Source organism: Protopterus annectens, chromosome 2.part2 (assembly GCF_019279795.1).
Source record: "Protopterus annectens isolate FY-2018-M chromosome 2.part2, PAN1.0, whole genome shotgun sequence".
Classification (NCBI taxonomy): Eukaryota; Metazoa; Chordata; order Ceratodontiformes; family Protopteridae; genus Protopterus; species Protopterus annectens.
This window is the reverse complement of record NC_056730.1, coordinates 69,237,633-69,259,812: the sequence shown is the minus strand read 5'-3', so window position 1 is coordinate 69,259,812 and position 22,180 is coordinate 69,237,633. Positions and strand designations below refer to the sequence as shown.

The following is a 22,180-nucleotide window of genomic DNA, read 5'->3' as shown; positions in this document are numbered from 1 at the left end:
AGGGATTAAAGGTGGAGATATCTCAATCTACATTAGCAAAAAATATACCTTGGTTAAACAGGATGATACACTGGAGTTCATCCATATACAGTCACCACAGATAAAGCCCCTTACTTTATCCTAGCAAATTACAGGTCACCTTCTATGCTCCAGGAATCTCATAACTCATGCCTAGACCTACTGGAGGCACTCACAATCCAGCCAAATACCCTGTTCATGGGAAATCGGGAAACATACTGTACAATGCCTCCAGCCTGCAAGCACAGTGTATCCTGGACTTTATTAACACAAATACCATTGGCCAGATAATGCACCTGTTTGACTTTGTCAAAGGAATGTAATGCCTGCTTAATATACAGTAAAGTTCTTTGAGAGGGTCACCCTATGGATGAGGGGAAAATGGTGCACACTCCCTAGCTAGACCTGGATAAGATGTTCAGCACAATACAATACTGCACTCAGGTATTGTTAACAAACTCACCAAAGTAGACATAAATACCTGCAAAACATGCTGGATTTGCCTGCTGGCTCACAGATAGAATCCATGAAGTCAGGATTGGTGAGACCACCTCCACCAAGAAGTCAGGATTGGTGAGACCACCTCCACCAAGAGACTGGTCACCTACAGAGTACCTCAGCCCTCAGTGTTGTACCTACTCCTGTTTGACATCTGCTGAGGTCAGGGCTAATGTCCATGACCCCTGGCTCACCAAGTTTGCAGACAACATCTTGCAAGAGGATCTAACATAGACAAATGACTTGTGCCAAAGCCATGAATTAAAACTCAGTGCTAAGAGAAGCATTATAGTACCTTTTGGGGAAAACGTCCACCCAGGCCAATTACTCCATTGATAAGACACCCCTAAGAGTTGAACCAGTAGTTAGGAATCTGGAAACATTTGTAGACAATAATCTGGCCTTTAAACAACATGTAACCAAGGTAGTAAGAGAATTATTCTGTCATCATCAACAACCTCCTTTTTCCCCATTTCCTACATGGAGTCAGGGTGTCATGTCTCCTGTTGCCAACTCTGTCTATTCAACACCACTCTCCTGCCTTCTTTGGCATTCATGCCTGACTGTTGTAGGTCTTCTCTCACACAGTCCATCCACCTCTTTGCTGCATGTCCTTATTTCCTCTTGCCATATTTCTGTCTGTCCCAACGAAAACAATTCTTTGTCACGCACTTTATAAGTAAGGGTATGGCATCCAAGTCCAAGGAAGTTGTAGGACCACTTTAGTCAGCCCTTATCAGACCCATCATTGAATACAGTGCCCGCTTCAGCAAGTACCTGGTCAGCCCTGTGCAACAGTGGGAATGCCCACAGAGGTTCTTCACCAAGGAAATCCAGGGTATTAACACATTTTCCTATATAGATTGCCTTAAATCCCTGTCTCTGTACTCGTCTCCTACAGGTTACTGAGAGACCGTCTATGCCTGGCATATAGGAGACTGTCAGATCCAGCTCTGATGGGCCTTTTGTACATGTGCAAAATGAGTAGCACCAGAAGCACTAGATGTAAGGATTTAAACTTTGTTTGATAGAACATGCTGACAAGAGAGATTTGTGTCTCAAATGTTCCCCATGCTGTGGAATAGGCTCCCCATCCATGTGAAGCAGAGTCCATCCCTAACCAAATTCAAACGTAACCTTCACCTTTGAATGGGAAATCAAAAATGCAATCCCAGTCTGGCCCCCATGTCTCTGATAAAAGGTGGGCAACAGTAAATATTCCCTAACTAAAATTACCCTCTCCCCCACTAAACCTTTAGCAGCCTCCTAACTAACATACCCCTCCAGATAAATGCCCATGTTACATGGGGACACAGCTGGTTTGGGTTGCACAGCTGGGGTTATACAGGCCTTTAATGATCATTAGCCTAGTATATACATATGAGCCTATAAATGAATGCCCTGAACCTTAATAGCGTTACTTATTTATCCCAGACGACATACCTGACAATAGACAAGTACTTCAATCCAGTGTGATGGTCTCCTCCTCTGCTGCAGGCATTTCTTTTCTTTTGCACCTCTCTCTCTCTAACCACAGAAGCAAAAAAACATCCTGATTGATGCAGCTCCTGCCATCTTTCTTCATAACTCTCCACTTTCTGCTGGTGTTGCACATATTTTGCAATATGTCCTGTTGTTATACCACTGTTATTCCTGGCCTTTCTTAAACTTTGCACTGCTAAGTGGTTTAACACATTTTATCTATCACTTCTGATCACAAAGCCACACTTTCATGTAGTCTTTCTCATTCATTAAATCCACCAACAGTGTGTCATCTAGTCCTCCTCCAGTTAGCAGTAACAACTGCTTCTTCATACTGCACAAGAACTTCATTCTGGACAGAATGTCTGTATGGTGTACTAGTCACCATCACCAGTCTCCTTCACTTCCATCTTGGCAACTCTCTCCATATGGAGAGAACCCTCCTTTTCCTTCTTCTCCAAAGAAAGTAGGGTAGTTTTTTTTTTCCAGAGCCCTAGTCAAATTTTCCCGTATTATGAATTCAACCTCAAATTTGTCCTGGAAGTAATTCATAGACCTAGTGGGACTAACCCAGTTAACAGATACACACATAAAAGTAAATAAAGAAGAGGTAAGTGATCTGGTGTTGTCTAAAGCAAGATTGGTTGTGCTTTTCTTGAATCCAGAAAGTGGGGAGATTTGCATTCTTCAGGAAAGAGGGGATAATGCTGTGGATTTGAAACAGAAGACATGGTATACAGCATTAGTATAGAGAGATTGAAGGCAGACAGATTCAGCAGAAACCAGAATAGTGAAACCACTGCTATACTGAAATGTTTGAGGGATTTCACCCTAATCTGTACTACTCAATCACTACCAGAACTACTTTCAAAAACTCATCAGTCCTTTACTGCAGTCATATCCTGTCTAAGAAATGCCCAACTTGTTCTTAATCTAAAGAAGACTAAACTAGTACTCTTTCAACCCAAAAAACACCTTCCCTGTCGCTGATCACGTCAACATCATTGCATCTGACAACACTCATAGAAATAGTGCAGGAAGCCAAGCTTCTAGAAGTTATCATTGACAAACTTTCATTAGAGCCCCATATACAGGAAAATGTAAAGAAAACCTATCAAAAATTGGAACTCTCATATAGAAACAAACATTTATTTACTGTAAAAACCAAAACTACCCTTGCAAAAACATTTTTACTTCTCTCCCTTCCTTACGGCGCTCCTATCCTAACTAACGTCCTAACTTGTACCCTAAGCAAGATGGAACAGTGCTACAACAAACTTTGCCACAAACTCTAAATCACACACACACCACTGTATACTACTAAAACTAAACTGGCTTGAACTTCCCAACCAACTTGCTTTTATTCAGCTGTCAACCTTGCACAACCTTATTTTCAAGCCTACTTCCTGCCCTGCAGTAGCCAGTCTAGTCCACCTTACACAACAAATCGATTCCTACAATCAGAAGACAAAAATCTCTTCGCTATTTCAAAATCTATAAGAAAACCAGGTCACACACTGTATTCATACTCTATCTCTATACTATGGAATTTATTACCTCTCGCTACCAGGTCTATGCCTGGCCTAACCCATTTCAAAGTGTCTAAAAAATCATCTCAGAAATACATGGCACTTTTCCTGCATAAAGTTTGCCTAATGCTCATCTCTTCTTCAACATTAGCCTCATCCTCCTCTTTTGTCACATTTCACTCCCTCATAGTCTGCATGATCTTAAGGCTCTCCTAACTCCTCCTCTGTTTCTATACCATATCCTTAAGCTACTGCTCACATTGTAATGCCTTTATTCTTCTTAACTCTCTCACTATCTTTCTTCTTCACTAACTTTCTGGCTGTTATTTTCCTAACTGAAACCAACATTCTATTTTTTTCATGTACTGTAACAGTCAGTGTCATTGCATTGCACTACCTACATACTAGTTTTGGACGGGTCTGTATCGTAATGTCGAAAGCTGACAAGTGCGAAGCACTAAACTTTGAACTTGAAAGTTCAAAGTCTAATAACATCGAAACGTAGAACGGAGATCGCCATAGAGTGCGGGAAAGGAAGATTTCCCTTTACTGCACTGCAGTGCGATCTCGGAGTTGGTATATTTAGTAGCGGGGGTGGGGGGTGCATGGGGGCTTGCCCCCCCCCCTGCATAGAGCATTTATTTTTGTTTTGGGTGTTTTTTTTTTTTGACATTCGATGTTGTCAGATTTCGAACTTTCAAGTTCGAAGTTTAGTATTTCGAACTTGTCAGCTTTCGACAATCTGATATAGACCTGTTTTGGACACTATCTACTCATAGGCTGTGTATATGCTGAGAGTGACTATTACTGTCTATAATGTTTTAACACTACAGAATTGTGCAGATATGTAGTATATATTGTTAATATCTTGTAATATAGTTTGTTCTTTCAAGTTATTTTTGTATAATATTTTTAATGTCGCTTGTATTGTACTGTTTGTATTGTATTTTATTTGGAGCTTTTCTCCCTGGCCCTCTGCTGAAAACGGGTTCTGTAGACCCAGTCAGACCACCCCGGTAAACAAATGTCAAATAAATAAATAATTATTTGCTTACTTTACTGAGAGAAAGTAATATCTGCATTTAGGTTTACTTCATGCTGACTTTGTAAGCAATAGATATTATGTTGTCCTATCTTGCCTTCACTCTTTCCTGGTTTGTTTCGGAACCGAGAATCGATTCCGTCTCGGCCTTATACAAAATTTCAAGAGCTTCCACCAGCTTGTGGCTATACCCTATCCCATGATGCTTAGAGAAGATTATCCAGATCTCATTTGCCGCTAAGCAAGATAGGGTGCTTCCTCTAGGCTAAGGGGAAACATTTTCTTCTCTGTCTTGTATTTTTTATACAAATATTTAGTGTGTATATTGTAGAGTTTTTTATTAGAATTGTTTGATAGATTCTTTTTGTGTTTGTTGTCGCGATTGTACTGTTTTGTTGGCCGTCGTCTACCGCTAGGCCTGTTTGTGTTTTTCTCCCTATCCTGATCCTAAACTCGCTTAAATTAGAGAGTTTTGGGGTCTTTTTGCTGTTAAAACTAATTTTTTATTCATCATCCCTTTATCGTTGGGTAGTCCGTTTGAGTTTTAGTGCTCCCTTCGGCCTGTTTAACTTGGAGAGCTTTCACTTCCTTCTCCCTTTCCTTTTTCTGTGAGGAGTTTGTCGTTTGAATTAGACTTCTCCTCTTATTACTACTTGAGTTTCTTTTTTGCTTGATGTGTTAACTTTATATAAAAAAAAAAAAAACTTGTGGCTTTTTCTTCTGCTTTTTCTGGTAGAGTTATCTTAGTTTTTTGGCTTCTTGTTGTGTTATGTCTAAGGATACTAAAGAAACAATTAAAAAATGTGACAGATGCAGTTAGAAGATGTCTTTGACAGATGGACACACCAGTTGTGTGTATTGTTTAGGTGCTGTTCCCCTACAAGAGTCGTGTTCATTCTGCCATGCATTCAGCTCTAGAGTTTTAATGGAGAGAAAGAATAAGCTGATAGTCAGGGGCTTGTTGAAGGTACCTTTTACTGAGGCTGTAGAAGGGAATCAGAGTTCTTCTAAATCTTCCCATCAGTCTCCATCTTTAAGATAGGAGAAATCTTCAAAAATATCATCTTCCATGGCTCCATCATCAGAACCTATGAAGAAACATGTGAAAAGTCATCTACTGACGCGAAGGCTTTCAGACCCGAGAAAGCTACCTGTTCGGCTCCCCTAGTGATTTTGGATCCTCCTTTTAATTCTACTTTCTCTGGATCCCCACCAAGCAAGTTTGATCTATTGGCCTGCAGTGCTCTTTAACAGAACCAGGCAACCTTGGAATGAGTGCTATTTTCAAAATATACAAAAAGTATGTTTTATCCTCCAGACAAACTTTAATTGCTAGCCCATGCTTAATTTCTATTTTCAAGTGAAGCACTCCATCACAGACGTTAGTTTGCCCCTCCCCATACTGTACTTCCTAACAGCAGTCTCCCTTTGCAAGCTGTTTCAACTATTAGTAAGCCTTGCTGTTTTTCTAGTATTACTAAACCCTTTCTCCTATAACTTGTGGTCTTTCTAAATCCCACATACTCCTGGTTACAAGTGTTTATTTTATTTCAAAGAAAGGTATGCAAAACAAGTAAGTCCAAAGTACCTACTGATTTTCTTATTTCAGAATATTTGCTGCCCCCCCCCCATTCTGTACTTCTAACTGCAATCTGTCTTTAGATGCTGTATTATTTGTATGCTCTGCTGTTTCTCTACTTCTGCTAAACCTTTTCTTTTATAAATTCTTGTCTTCCTAATTTCCACATAACTCCTTGGTAAAATTGGCTTATTTTATTTCAATAAGACAGGTATGCAAAACAAGCAAGTCAGAGTAACTACTGCCTTTTCTTATTGTTTCTGTAGACTTGCATATCTGTGAAATCAGGGCCAGCCCTTTTCATCATAGTATTGCTATTCACCACTTTTCTGGTCTATTCTGATGCTCCCCCTTCCCACATGAACAATTACAGCCTAATCAGGGCCATCTCTTTTTATTATAACCTATAACCCTACTGATAGTCTTCCTTCATCTGTTGCCCGCTACCCTACCCTCCCTTCCCCCAATTCCCACCCACCTCCAGTGGTCCTACCTTTATTACAAACAGTAACCCCTCCCACCCTTCAACCTATAAAATCACCACACCTATACTTCCTCCTACAACTTCTCACTATGATCCCTCCTACTCAGCTAATATGTACAAGCACACCATACCTATAGTCACTGCATGTACACTCCTTGCATACATCACATCTTACCAAACCTCCAACATTCCTGCACTCAACCACTACCACTGTGCCACCACACATACCACCACTCATATCCCACCTCTACTCTACTACTCTCTCATCAGGTCAACAACCTTCCCAATACACCCTCTATATAGACTACAGACCACAATACCTAAACTAAAAACAACCCCTCAACCTAACATAACCCTACCACCATACCTATTGCCCACATAACACAATCAAAAAACTTCCCTTATAAGCAAGCATATACAGAAATTGATAAAACTAATAATCTCATCCATATCCAACCTAGCACTCAGTGGAGACATCCATCCTAATCTTGGTCCCTCTATCTCCAACCCTCCCCTCATAATCAGACTGCAAACCACATCTCCCAAATCACAGCCAATAGAAAGCCAACCGACCTCCTTCTGATAAGCCTAAATATTAGAAGTATATGCAACAAGGTGCATGAATTCCATGCCACCATAGACTTCTACTCCCCTGATGTAGTGATCCTTACAGAAACATGGTTAAAACCACACATTACTAATGAGCAAATCCTTCCTGCTGGTTACAATGTACTAAGAGTAGACCGACTAAACAAAAAAGAGGTGGTATAGCTATAATATTTAAGCAGCATCCAGACATCCAGATCTTAAAGTTAGCAGCTCCCCAAATAGGTAAGGAAGAAATAATATATGCCAACCTTAAAATAAACCAAAATAAAACCCTAAACATAATAGGTTGCTACTTCCCACCTGGCCACAACATCCCTCCACGTGAACACCTCCTCAGCTGGACTACCCATCACCTACCCCAAGAAACTTTAATTCTAGGAGACTTCAACACTGACTGGCAATCCTGCTCTAGCAACCACGCAACCCATCATGTAAATCTTCATGGCTTCACCCAACTAGTCCAGTCACCTACTAGGATAAAGAAATCCAACAAACACACTACCCTTGATTGGATACTAGTCAATAAGAGCCCCCAGTCATATATAGCAGGCTGCTTATCTGACAGCCTCAGTGATCACTCCCCAACCTTCTTACTAAGAAAACACCTTTATAAAGCAAAACCCATCATCTACCATCAAATACACAAAAAAACAACTTCAACCCCCTCTCATTCAGCTCATCCTTAAAAGACAGTAACTGCCAACCTCTAAAATACCTCAAACTAGATGACGCAGTTGACTACTTTAATAAAACATTCCTAAGCATCCTTAATTACCATGCCCCTGTAAGATGTTCCCGAACTAGAGCCCAACAATCCCCATGGCTACAAAAAAACACGAAGTCTGAAATGAAAAACAGGGATAAGGCATGGGACAACTGGCGCAAAACCAAAACCCCCTCTACTAGGCAAAAATTCCTAGAACTACGCAATAGATCCAAAAAGCTTATAAAACAGGACAAAATCCAGTATTAACAGCCTGCCCTTGCCTCCTCCCAACATAACCCCAAAGAATTCTGGTCCTCAATAAACTCCATCCTCCACCCAGGTAAAGTAAGTACACCCACTCCTAACTTATCTCACTCCTCCAAAAATATTGCTACCTCTTTCAGCAATCACTTCACACAAACCATACTATCACTAGCTAGACAACACAACCCCCCCATAAACCCACACCATCAACTAGAACTAACAATCTCCCAACTAGCTTCTCTTTCTCGCCTGTTCCTACCTCCAAAAATAAAACAACTACTAACTAAACTGAAAACCATCAGATTAGCAGCAGACAACCTCCCAGGTGAATACATTCAAGTTGCAGCTGACGCTCTAGCCTACCCTGTGTCACTCTTGATTAACAGATCTCTGTCAGAAAGTAATGTTCCTACACTATGGAAAGTCTCACACATAATTCCCCTACACAAAGGAGGACCCTCCACAGATCTAACCAATTACCGCCCATAGCTATTCTCTCACCACTCTCCAAAATACTAGAGAGATGCATTAATTCTCAAGTCTCAGATCACCTCCTTGCTAACAACCTCCTCTCCAACACAAAACACGGTTTCTGACCTAACCATAGCACCACCACCGCCTTACTTTCTTTCTCTAACACTATCCTACAAAATAAAAATGCAGGTTATGCCTCCTCAGCTACCTTCCTAGACCTCTCTAAAGCTTTCGACATGGTCCCACACAAACAACTCTTCTCTCTTCTCAATAACCTATCCTTCTCTCAACCAGTCAACAACTGGTTTCAGAGTTACCTATCTGACTGCCAACAAGCAGTTGTTTGGCAGGACAACCTATCCCCCCAACTACCAGTCTCCATAGGAGTTCTCCAAGGGTCCATCCTGGGACCCCTACTCTTCTCTATTTTCACCAATAATTTAGCCTCAGCCACAACACATGGCACACTTGTACAGTACGCAGATGACTCTGCCATCATCTGCACAGCCCACTCCCTCCCAGAACTGCAAAAAGTCACACAGGAAGCATTTTCTTCTATTGAAACTTGGTTATCCGATGCCCAACTAATACTCAACCCAAACAAAACAAAATTACTAATCTTCCAACCCATCAAACTTACCCTAGACCGCTCTTACTTTAACATTACAGCAAAAGACAACACCACCATCATCCATCCTACAGAACACACCAAATTACTAGGAGTAGAAATAGACAATAAACTGAACTTTGACATTCACGTTATCATGACCATTAAAAAAGTGCACAAAAAAACTAGGAGCATTATATAGAAATCAGCAACTACTTACCAAAGCAGCTAAAATTTCAGTAGCAAATTTTCATCTTATCTCTACCCTACTCTGTGCCTCTCCAGTATTTACTAACCTTAGACAATGTGATCTAAATAAGCTCGAAACCTGCTACAAAAAAATCACCAAATTCGCCACAGGGGCTTCCTACCGTACTCGCCACTGTCTCTCACTAGCAGAACTGGGCTGGCTAGAGCTCCCCCACCTCCTTCAATGGTACCAACTCACACTTGCCCACAAACTAATAAACCAGCCACTAAAAGTCCCATTCCTCCAGAATCTACTCCAACCCTACATAACCACGAGACTACTAAGATCCAGCCACAAAAATCTCCTACAGGTCACAAGAGCCATTAACTCTGCTGGAGAAGCATTATTCTCCTGCACTATAGCCAAACTCTGGAACTCCCTCCCATCCTCAATTACCTCTGTAACTTCTTGCACCCACTTTAAATCCTTACTAAAATCACACTTCAAAACTTGCCAGATATGCCCTTGCAACCCCTCCCCCCAATACCATCCACTCCCCCCACCCACTACCTCTCTCAGCCCCTATCAACAACCTACTCTTAGCAAGCTTGGCTACTAATGTTCACAGCTACCTACCACATAATACTAACTTCTTGTAGCAACAACTGCTAATGGCTGTTGTGTCCCTCAAAAACAGTTTGTATCAATTGTTCAATGAATCTCAACTATGTTTTAACCATGTTTAGTATGTCACCATATTTTAAAATTGTACTATGCTCTACAACTCTTTTACATCTGTTTTCTTCTTGTTTTGTGTCCTTAACTGGACTAATGTCTATATTTAAATGCTATGTTTTTTTTTTAACTGTATAATGCAAATAATACTTAATGTGGAGTTTTTCTCCCCGGGCCTCCGCTGAAAACGGACCTGTGTCCAGTCGGACTCTCCCAGTTAACACTTGTAAATAAATAAATAAAAAATAAATAAATAATCCAACAGAGTTCCATCTTCGGAGCAGATCCCCAGTTCTGGAACTGGTCCCTTCCATGTTTCATTCTCCCATCCTTCAGTCAGTGAGATCCTCAACCCCGTCCTCTCGATCTTCCAGGAGCCTTTTGGACAAAGATGTGGAGCGGGTGGTCAAGAGACTTTTACGGACGCCGGCACTGGCCAAGATTCTTTTGACCCCAACCCAAAAGGATTCGGGACCGGCCAACATCCCTTCCCCTTTGTCAATTCCTCCTCCGACCCATTCTCTGGCTTCGGAGCTGGGCTGCTTGGATCCGATTGTAGTGGCACCATTTGTGCCGCGACCTTCTCTGGGTTCTTAAGCCCCGACTACCGCTCCGACCTCCTAGGTTCCATCAGATTTTGAGGGGTCTAGGAGCCCGACCCTCTCCCATCTGGTCTGGGAAGGAGAGTCGAGTTGGACAGTTGTCTGACCCAAATCTACCTCTCGGGGCTTTGGCCCAGGTGAGCTCAGTGCCTAATGGCCTTGTAGTCCACCACCTTGGTTTGAGGGGATTCTTCTGGTTCCACGGAGCCAGAAGCTCCCTCGGAGTGGGGGCATGGTGCTTTCAAGGTCATGAGGAGAGTGTTGTCACCTCAGACGGCTCCACTCTAAGATCCTAGTACTCTTCCCCCAGAGTTCCAATGTCTGTCTCTTTGCCATCGCTCCCTCCCAGGTATGGAGACCTGAAGTCCCAGGATGCCCTACTGGGCAAAGCCATCTCTTCTGAAACCTCAACTGAGTATGCCTCTGAGGAAGAGGTTATAGGTTCATAGATAGGTACGGGACTATCGGCCCAAGGGCCTACGTAAGCCTAGCCAACAAGGTATGTAAGAGGAAACATCTAGGCTCCCCTGGATGAGTCAGAAGGATCCCCACAGTCACCCTCTGAGGATGTCTTCTTTGCAGACATCCTAGAGATCCTTAAACAGAGAGGTGGCTGGAAGCCCATTAATCCTTCTGGTGATGAGTCTGTGTACCTGGTGGCTTTCAGGTCTCGCCCCTCTACCTCTTGGGTGACTCCACCTTTCGACCAGCTAATGAATGTAGTCAGTTGGAAGGCGTGGAGCTCTCCAGATTCACTTGACTCTGTTCTTAGGATGCCAAATAGGTTCATCACTGCATCTGCAGACAGGGATTTTCTGAGTAAAGGTGTCCCCCCCAGTAGATGCTATGATGATGGCGGAAGCCACTAAGAAGGAATTATCTGAGACATCCTCATCTGTCCATCCACCAAATAGAGGGTCTCGAACGATGGACAGATATGGAAAGCATATGTTTTCTTCAGCATCCTTTGCCCTTCGGTCGCTGAACAATCTAACCCACTTCACCAGGCTTCAGAGGGATCTCCTGAAGGAGCTAGGAGATGCGCTCAAAGGTCCTGTAGCTCCAGAATCTCTGACAAGGTTACCTCCCAGCTCTCCACCTTAAATTCCATTGTGAACTCCTCCATGCAGCTTATTTCCTATGCAGCCGATGGAACGAGCAGGGCAGCGGGTGCAGGAATTTCCTTGAGGAGGCATTCCTGGATATGCATATGCAATTTTGCGGAGCCCTTCAAGTCTTCCTTTTTTAACTCTGCTTTCGACGGTTCGCTTGTTCGGGTCAAAAGTTAGCCACTCTGACCAGGTGCAAACAGGAGGGAAAGACTCTCTCTGCTGTGGGAGTCCGTTTCTTCCTCCCTACCAAACCTTATCCCAAAGGTCAGAAGGGGGATATGTGGTTTTGTAAGTCCCAGAGAGATTTCCCAGACATACGTGGTAATTCTTTCTCCAGGGGCAGAGGGAAAGTAGGAATGGAAGACGCCAACCGTGCAGCAGAGGGGGTCCACAAAACCAGGGTGACAGGGATACCTTCCTGGGTAAACACTTTCAGTACTCTTGAGAGGAGGCTTGCCTGCCCATCTCTGGAGGCAGTTGGGGGTCACTTGTCATTGTACCTGGCTAGAGATCACAAACGACAAATGGGTAAAAATGATCATATCCAGAGGTTATTATATACCATTTCCCTCTCCTCCCTTAGAAAGTAAATCAGTGCCAGACGTTCCACCCAGTAAAAGGGATCATGCAACTCTAGAAATAACAAAAGTTGCTAGAAAAAAGAGTCGTCGAAAATGTCCCTGCAGACCAAATTGGATCCAGAACTTACTGAAGATTCTTTTTAGTTCCAAAGAAGACAGGGGACTGGAGACCCATTTTGGACCTCAGCAGACTAAACAAGTTTGTCAAGAAGTCAAAGTTCTGGATGGTGACATGCAGTCTGTACTCCCCTTTCTTGGCAAAGATGATTAGATGTGCTCGATAGACCTCCAGGATGCATACTACCACATAAAAATGGACAGGCAATCCAGGAGACATTTGCGCTTTTGGCTGGGAGCTAGCCATTATCAATTTCGAGCTCTGTCCTTTGGTCTCACTACAGCTCCAGGAGTGTTCACCAAATACATGGCAGTAGTTACTGTTCACCTTTGCTCCCAGCTAGGCATCATGATAAACTTCGAAAAATCTGTCTTGTTGCCATCCCAGCATATCGTATTTATAGGGGCAGACTTAGATACAAGAGAAATGTTGGCCAAACTTCCCGCTGAGAGAATTCAAACCTTATGTCTTCAGGTCAAGAACCTGTTAACCAAGAAGAAAGCACAGGCAAAGGTTGTTTTGAAAGTTTTGGGGACCATGGCGGCAACAATAATCTTGATACCTTTAACTCGCTTACACATGAGGATCCTTCAGTGGGTATTATTCACCCAGTGGTCCATGCAGGAGCTACCCATGTCTCACAAAATTATCATAACGAAATCCTGCAGGAAGGATCTGCGCTGGTGACTTCACTCCACTCAAGTGACCTTAGGTTGACTGTTTGTCCTTCCCCAACCTTTAGCCACAGTAACCAGGGATGCTTCCCAGATAGGGTGGGGGCATTATCTGGGGAAGACTGTCCAAGGTGTTTGGCAGGAAAATGAGTACCACTTGCATATCAGTGTCCTAGAGATGAGAGCGGTGCTGTTGGCATTTTGAAATCCCTTCCACTAGGAACAATTGCAATTCAGACAGACAACATGTCGATGGTTTGGTATGTAAATATATAAGAAGGAACCAAATCCTACTCCCTATGTCACGAGGCCCAGAGAGTATGGCAATGGGCAGTCTCTTCCCAATGCTTTCTGATAACACACATCCTGGGGATGTCCAATCTGATAGCGGACAAACTCAGCAGAGCTATTTTGATGCCTCACGAGTGGTCCCTAAAACAGGAGGTTGCAGAAGAGATTTTCCGCAAGTGGGGCCAGCCTTGCTGCAACCTCTTTGCCACATCCATGAATGCCAAGTGCAGCAGCTACTTTGCCCTGATCCCCCCTCTGGGGAAGTCACCAAGTGATGCACTTGTACACGATTGACCCTCGGGTCTCCTCTACGCCTTTCTCCCTTTTCCCTTGATATCAAAACTCCTGCAGAAAGCTAGCACATTGAAAAGTAGAATTATACTCATTGCTGCATACTGGCCTCATCAGATTTGGTTTTACTTTCTATGGCCCCATCTTCTGGTGTTGCTGTGGATTCTGGACCCAGCTCCAGATCTCCTGATCCATCCATCAGGGTCGCTCCATCCATCTGTTCAAACCCTCAAATTGACAGCTTGGTTGCTCCAGTTCCACAAATAGCCAGGCTTCCTGATATTTCCCCTGCAGTAAAACATATATTGATTTTGTCTCATAAGCTTTTAACCAGAAAATTATATTGTAGCAAGTGGAAAAGATTTTCTTGTTGGGCTTGCAAAAATCATATTGATCCCTTTACTGCCCCCGTAAGAGCCATGTTAAACTTTTTGGCTAAGCTTTTTAATTAAAACACGATGGCAGTTACTATCCGAGTTCAATTAGCTGCCATATCTAGCTATCATATTGGGGAAATGGGTCTAAGAATCATGTTCCACAGACTTTGTAAGGCTTTCTTGAAGGGTACTTTTTTACTGAGGTCTCCAGTAAAGAAACCTCCAGCACCGTGGGACCTAAATTTTGTTCTATCTGTGTTGATTCTTCCTCCCTTTGTACCCGCATCCTCTTGTGACATGAAGTTTTTATCATGGAACACAGCACTATTGGTGGCTATTACGTCTGCTAGAGGAGTGTCTGAACTTCAAGCTTTATCAATACGTCTCCCTTACTTGATCTTTCACAAAGATAGAGTTTCCTCACGAACCAACCTCTCTTTTTAGCAAAAGTGTGTTCAGAAACCAATTTAAATCAATCCATTGATTTACCCATCTTTTCCCCCAAATTATGGCAAAAAGGCAGAGTATAAATTACACCATTTAGACATACATAGACAGTTGCGTTTCTACCTGCATAGAACAAAAGACTTCAGAAAGTCAGTATGCTTTTCAGACAAAAAGAAAGGAGTCCCAATATCAAGTCACACTTTCAAAATGGCTTACAGACTGTATAACTTACACTTATAGATCTCAGAACAGAGAACTTCCAGGAAAAGTGAAAAGAGATTCCACAAGGACTATGTGTACCTCATATGCCTTTCAAGTGAGGCTATCCATGGATTCCATTTGTGCAGCAGCAACTTGGGTAAAGCCTCTTACTATCACCCATCACAAAGTTGATTTAGCCTCTAGGAACAGGGCCTCTTTTGGGTCCCAACGAGCAAAAAATGAAGGCGAGATAGGACAACGTAACATTAAGAAGTTATGTACTCACCATAACATTCCATGTTTGTTGTCCATCTGTTACTGACATGATACTGAGGTGTATCTTGAGTCAGAACCGCAAGACAAGTGCACTTGCAAGTGAGCACACACACACAAAGTTGGGTGAGTCAGAAAAAGGAAAGATAAAAGGAAACTGGAAAATAAGGAGTACATTTGACCAATGCCCACGAAGAAAACTTCCTGAACAAATGACTTTGAAAGTGCGATGTACTGATATTGTGACATCAGAACCAGGAGGAAGATGTAAACAAATCTGAGTATGTAAGGGGTAGAAGGAGACAAATTAGGATAATCAAATATAAGCATCTGTATGAAGAAAATATACCAACAGTGTAAATGTGTCAGTAAGGATGATAGGAAGCAGTGCAGCTCACGTTGAAGAATTAGAAGTGGCAGCAGAAGTCACACAATAAACTTGTTGTTCCGCATTGATCAGAAGAGGCTCCGCTTTGCGATTTTTGATTGGCTCATATACCAGTATACGAGTCAATCAAAAATTGCAAAGCTGCATTCAAGCAAATGGAAACTACACTTATCCAGCATCTACCAATCCCCATGGGTGCCGATTAACTGAGATTTTACTGTAAATATTTCTCACTCATGGTTAAATCTTCATGCAGATATGATAATACTTTTAGCCAGAAGTTAGGTACTGCATCTGGGCCTAAGGTTTTCCGTTTAGGAGCTTTTCTTAATTTTGTTTCAGTTTATTTGACCATTACGTCATCCCATTTCATATCTTATATGTTTGAACTTCTTATTCTTTCTTATACTGTTTCTATCCATTCACCATCTTTATGTTCCACAGGAACATCATAGATGTTTCTACAGAATGTGTCTGTTTCTTTTTTGGTGTTTTCATTTCCTTTTGTCTTGTTTCCCAGTTCTGTATAAAACATTATTGGGTCATCAATAAATTGCTTATTTTGTACTTTTCCATTACATTTATCTGAATATCTTCTAAGTTTTTCTGTCTGTGCTTATATCTTTAGTTTATTATTTGCAGTAGTGTCCAATAGATTGTGATCTGTTTTGATACTGCAGGTTGCTTTTATCACATATGTCTTTGAGTATTTTATTGATCTGTTCCCTCTTCTGTACTCTTCTAACAGTGACACTTCTTGTCTTAATTGCTTTGTAGTTTTCTCTGTTTGATAATTCCATGATGGTATTTAATTTCTCCTCTTCCTTTATTTTACTGCCATGTGTTTTTGTGGTAAGACTTTTATCTGTTATTAATTTAGTTGTAGAGTAATATATCCAATTCACTTCTGTAATACTGCATGAATTTCTATGAATAGTCACGATTACATTTTTTTAATCAAACTTGTAACATTTGGGTCTTATTAAATTTCTGTGGTCTATATCTTTCATTGGTCTTAAATCAAGCACATTCTTTGCTTTCCATTTCCTGTGGGCATTCCACAGAAAGTTCCAGCATATCTTCCTGTGCCATATTCATTTCAGTTTCATCATGTCTCATCCATTGTTCTTTTATATGGGAATTCACTGGCCCATCACTCCACAACATTGACTGTGTCAGAGCTGCCATAGATGTTCATCGTATTTCATTGTTGCAGTCATGACTGTAGGGTTCTCCCCTGCTGGCAGGCAGCCCTCAATCGGCCAGAATCCCAAAGTCTGGGTCCGGCGTCGGCTGTTCAACCATGCTCCCTGACGTCAGAGCGCCAGGAGTACAAATCAGACAGACAACGCCATCTTCTCCAGTCTTTCTTACCGTGCGGTGATAGCAGTTTGCAAGTGCCAGTCAGCTGACTCCTGACGATTTTACCTGATAAACTTCAGTCTGAAGATTTTCTTCTCCATTCAAAGCTAAGTACCCCGTTGGGGAAACTTTTTTCTTGCTCCACTCCGATGTCAGAAAAAGTTAATAATTGCATTTCATGTGGGAAGCAAATACCTCATAAGGATTTTCATTCTTACTGTATTCCTTTGGACAAAGGATCAGAAACATCTGCATATCAATTTAAAGGACATGTTAGCCATTCAGGAAGCTCTATTGGCCTTCAGGAATCTTTTACAACCAGGACAACTACTAATACGGACAGTTATGTGGTACATAAACAAGCAAGGGGGGGGATCTCATTCCTACCCCCTTTGCAGACTAGCCATGGATCTATGGAACACAGCTCTAGCTTACAATCTGGATCTTCAAGCTCAGTTCCTACCAGGGAAACAAAACTTCTTGGCAGACAGTCTGAGCAGAAACCTTTCGGATCCACACGAATGGATGCTGGACACAAAAATATTCAGGATGACAACAGCAGTCTGGGGATGTCCTTACATAGACCTCTTTGCATCCCATCTCAGTCATCAACTACAGAATTTTTGCACCAGGACTTTCCACAGAAAAGCTTGGAAAGTGGATGCCCTGTCATTCAGTTGGAGGAACCTCTCGGGATATGCTTTTCTGCCTCTTCCTCTTCTTCCACGGGTCTTATTGAAGATAAAATAGGACAAGCCCAAGATGATAATTTTACTGGCTCCAAATTGGCCTCGGCAGTTTTGGTATCCAACGCTGAAAAACCTGTACCTGAGCCCCCTTGGGTTTTACCTCAGTCACCGAACCTCCTGTCCTAACATCAGGGTCAGGTTCTACACTCTCATGTCAGAACTCTCTGCCTGGCAGCCTGGTTAATCCAGAACCTGTGATTTCTTCTTTACTACCCAAGCAGGTTATGGATGTCATTTTAGAAGCCAGACGTCCTAGCACTAGAAAATCTTATGCAGGAAAATGGAAAAGATTTTGTTCCTGGATGCAGGCTCAGGATTCTGATCCTCTTCTTCCTAACATTACTTTAATCTTACTTTACTTGACAGACCTCTTACATAAGGGTCTCTCTTTCTCTTCCATTAAGATACATGCCTCTGCTATTTCTGCTCATTATGATTCGGACCCTCCCATCTTTTCCCACCAGCTCATGAGACAGTTTCTCAGGGGAGCTAAGAATTTAAGGCCTCCTAGATCTCCTCCCATTCCTGCATGGGATCTCAACTATGTTTTGGAAAAACTAACCTTGCCTCCTTTTGAGCCTGCTGTTTCTTCTGACATCAAGTTTTTATCTTGGAAGACAGCTATTCTGTTAGCCCTAACCTCTGCCAGGAGGGTTTCAGAGTTACAAGCTCTTATGGCTGTGGAACCATATATTATTTTTCATCAAGACAGGGTGTCTTTAAGGACTAATCCTACTTTCATGCCTAAGGTGGTTTCTAGAGTGGCTTTAAATCATACTATCCATTTGCCAACCTTTTTCCCCACTCCTCAAAATAAAGGGGAAAGGATCTTACATTACTTGGATGTACACAGACAGCTACGTTTTTACCTGGACAGAACCAAGGACATCAGAAAATCAGAACAATTGTTTGTTTCTTATGCTTCAAGTTCCCAAGGTAAAGCCATTTCAAAACAGACCATTTCTAAATGGATTGCTCATGGAATCAGATTTTGTTATTCACACCATGGAAAGCAAATCCCAGGGAGTATACGGACTCATTCCACCAGAGCTGCTGCCACTTCTGCAGCTTTCCTCAGAGGAGTTCCTACCAAAGACATTTTGATAGCTGCAACTTGGAGTTCAGTGCATACTTTTTCTAAGCACTACAATCTACCTCTTTACTCTAAGTCTAGGGCAGGCTTTGCCTCTGCAGTCTTGCAGGGCCTTTTAGCCGCCCCTTCTTCATTATGACCACCTCCCTTTCTTTCAGCTTTGGGATTCTACCCTACAGTCATGACTGCAACAGTGAAACACGATGAGCATAGTACAGTTAAGTACACCTACCATAAATGTAGATGTTCGAGTGTCTTCACTGTTGCAGTCTGGGTTTCCCACCCTCCTGTCCCCTCTTGTTTTTGCTTTTGTGTAGTTCCTTTCTTCACCACTCTTCTGAGGTGTATTTGCATAGGTTATGGGACCTTTTTCATTTTGGACTCCTGACATCTGGGGCAAGAAAAACTGGAGAAGATGGCGTCGGCTGTATGATTTGTACTCCTGGCGCTCTGACGTCGGGGAGCATGGTTGAACAACCGACGCCGGACCCAGACTTTGGGATTCTGGCCGACCGAGGGCTGCCTGCCGGCAGGGGAGAACCCTACAGTCATGACTGCAACAGTGAAGACACTCGAACATCTACATTTATGGTAGGTGTACACAACTGTACTTTTCCTGTCAGTGTAAGCAGGGACATAGTATTGGAAACATTTACATCCAGGGGCCTGGGAGCATTTATAGGCTGCCTGTGCCCATTAGAGACATAAATGTCAAACCAGGGGTGAATTTCCAATTCCCCGTCTAGTTGTCTCTGTTACTGTTGAATTGAGTTAGGGAGGAACTCTGCTTCTCATGGATGGGGGCCTGTTCCAGAGATGGGTTGGTTTCTGGGATACTTACCTGTCTCTACAGCAGGTCATATTTATATCACAGGCAAGGTTTAAGTCTTTTGAACTGGTAATTCTGCTGCTGTTTGTTTTGCAGATATGCAGGAGGTTCATCAGACTGGGGTTCAAAAATGCTTTGTATGCCAAGCATAAATCTCAAAACAGTGTAAGAAACTTCTCTGTGTGGAAGATTTTCAGTCCATATATTTCTAGTTAATCACTGTATATTAATCAGATCAGACAATAGTAGTAGAAGTAGCGAACACAAACTCGTCAAGTCAAAAAGTAATAGAAAATATATAATTCTACAGCATTACTAAGTATTCGAAAGTAATCCAAGCAAGGCAGGCAGTCTGTTTCCAGTCGAAAATCCTTTATTAAGTACACAGACAAGCGATCCAAGTAAACCACCATGCCTGATAAAAAGTATATATATATTTTTGACTTGGCGAGTTTACGCTTCTACTTCTACTACTATTGTCTGATCTGATTAATATACAGTGATTAACTAGAAATATATGTACTGAAAATCTTCCACACAAATATTCCATCAGGGGAATGAGAATGGTTCCGCTGTTCTGCTCAGAAAATCCCAAATGTTTTCCCAATAATACACCTATTCCTTGAATTCCTTTTTCCTTAACAGAGAAGTAGGGAAGCATCAGTGTTCAAGCTCACGTATTGATTCAGAAGAGAGTACCTCACTGGGGATCTTCTTTATCTTATTATTTGATGTTGGATGTTAATGTTTAAGAAAGTTAATAACTACCTTTAGTGTGGGTAAACAAATCCCCCAGGTTGATTTGATAATCACCTTAAAAAAGTGAAAAATATACACCCCGAAGAGAACTACTCCTCACCAGGATGAGGCATCTTTGCATCTCCCTGGGCCATTGATTTTTAGACTTACGTCTTCTGACACATCCTCTCTAGAGGTCACCATGTCTTATGTGCTGGCCTTTGTCTGGTGCATGTCATAGAAACAGTACATCCGATTAGAAAGAAAGAACCACATTTAGATAAATATTCAGTTCATACAGAGCCCTTTTTTCATTAATTTTTTGTGGTACTCTGCTGCCCTGCAGTTCCGTACAGGTTGCATAGTAAGCCTCACAGCTGTATACTCGCCTTTTACAGAACAGCCACTGTTAGTCATTATACCAGCTGCTGTATCCATTTTATCTGACATAAGGTGAAATCTCTGTTTTTGTGTAAATGTAAGCTGTGGGGGTTTATATAGCAGAAGAGTGGTCTTATGTCTGTCTTAAACAACTTGTGTTAATTTCTCCTTTTTTTGTTGTTGTATTCTGTAAAGGAAGTCAAAATTGATGGTTTGCTTGAAACAGTTTCCAAGCCAGTGGAGAAAGAAGTGTTGCCTTCTTTCAGCAGTGCTGCAAGCTCCAAGGATCCAGAGACCGAAAAGAAGGTTAAAAATCTTAAAAAGGTGAGGTCTTTCAAATAAATTCTTAATAACTGCATATGCAGTTAATTTAAGTGCAAGTTTATGACTGCAACAATGTACGGGATTTGCCATCCTTTTTGAAATCACTTCTCAGTGGTATGTTGATTGTTCATGGACTAACTGAAAGTTTAGTTCCTTTCATTGTAGAAGAGTGTTAACTCCGCTGATTCCATCTAAATGTGTCCTTTGGATGTCATTAATAAGGTCTGCTAAGGAGGTTCAGTCTACATTAACTATCAATATGTGATGTGCAACAGATGATCAGCTCAGATGATATAACTTTACCAGGCTGCATAAGCTTGTCCTCTTCCCATACTACCCACTGTCTCTCCTTATTTTACACAGTTACTGTTACAGATGAAAGTGTTTGGTTGAATTCTGATATCCGTAGACTAGTTAGTTCTTTTTTTTTTTTTTTTTGTCATGGAAATTTCTTTCTTTCTTTTTCTTGCAGGTCTAGCCAGTACTGGCCAAAGAACTTCACTGCTCCTTTCTTTCTTCCACTGCCTTTTTAGTCTTTGTTAAAGGAAGATGCCGTTTCTTCCATTAGTGAGTTTGGACGGACTGTTTCCACCCTTTTCATGCCATTTGCTTCCAGTTATGGGCTTTATTTTCTGTTGGTCTTCTGCATCTTGATTCTAGTGTAGCTTAAAGCAGCTGTATCATAATTTTTCAGATTTACTGTTAGTTTAGGCTGTAGTTACATAGTTGTCTGTTAGTTTTTCCTGTACAGGGGCAGGTAATTGAGGTTATTTACTTTTGGAGACTTTGTCTTGCAGCATCCTGTTGAAGCTAATTCTCCACAGAGTTTCCTGTCTGCTTCTGTTTCAACAGTCATGGTGCCTTTCCACCCCAGACTGGTTTTCCTGTATTCTGCCAGCCTCCAGTGTTGTAAAGCTGACTAAGTATATTCTCTATGTGTAAAGCAGGCAGGTTGCTTCTCCTAAGTGCTTGAGAGGTGTGTAGGTGGATTGGGTATGTCTTCTTCCTTTGCATCTAGCATGATTTGATGCCAAGAGGTTTTGGTTTTAGCACTGCAAATGCCAGAATACCATTTTTGAGGTCCTCCTCCTTTGAGGGTCCAGATTCAGCTTTGCCAGTATTATGTGAACCA

General features: G+C 41.9%; 1 protein-coding gene across 1 annotated transcript in view; it reads left to right on the top strand.

Annotated features, from left to right (window-relative positions):
* Positions 1–22,180, top strand: part of EIF2A (eukaryotic translation initiation factor 2A) — a 1,204,316-nt gene that overhangs the window by 922,809 nt on the left and 259,327 nt on the right. The window contains exon 12 of the mRNA XM_044063751.1: positions 20,920–21,048. Within this exon, the coding sequence (XP_043919686.1) occupies positions 20,920–21,048 (129 nt within the window). The remainder of the gene's footprint in view (positions 1–20,919; positions 21,049–22,180) is intronic.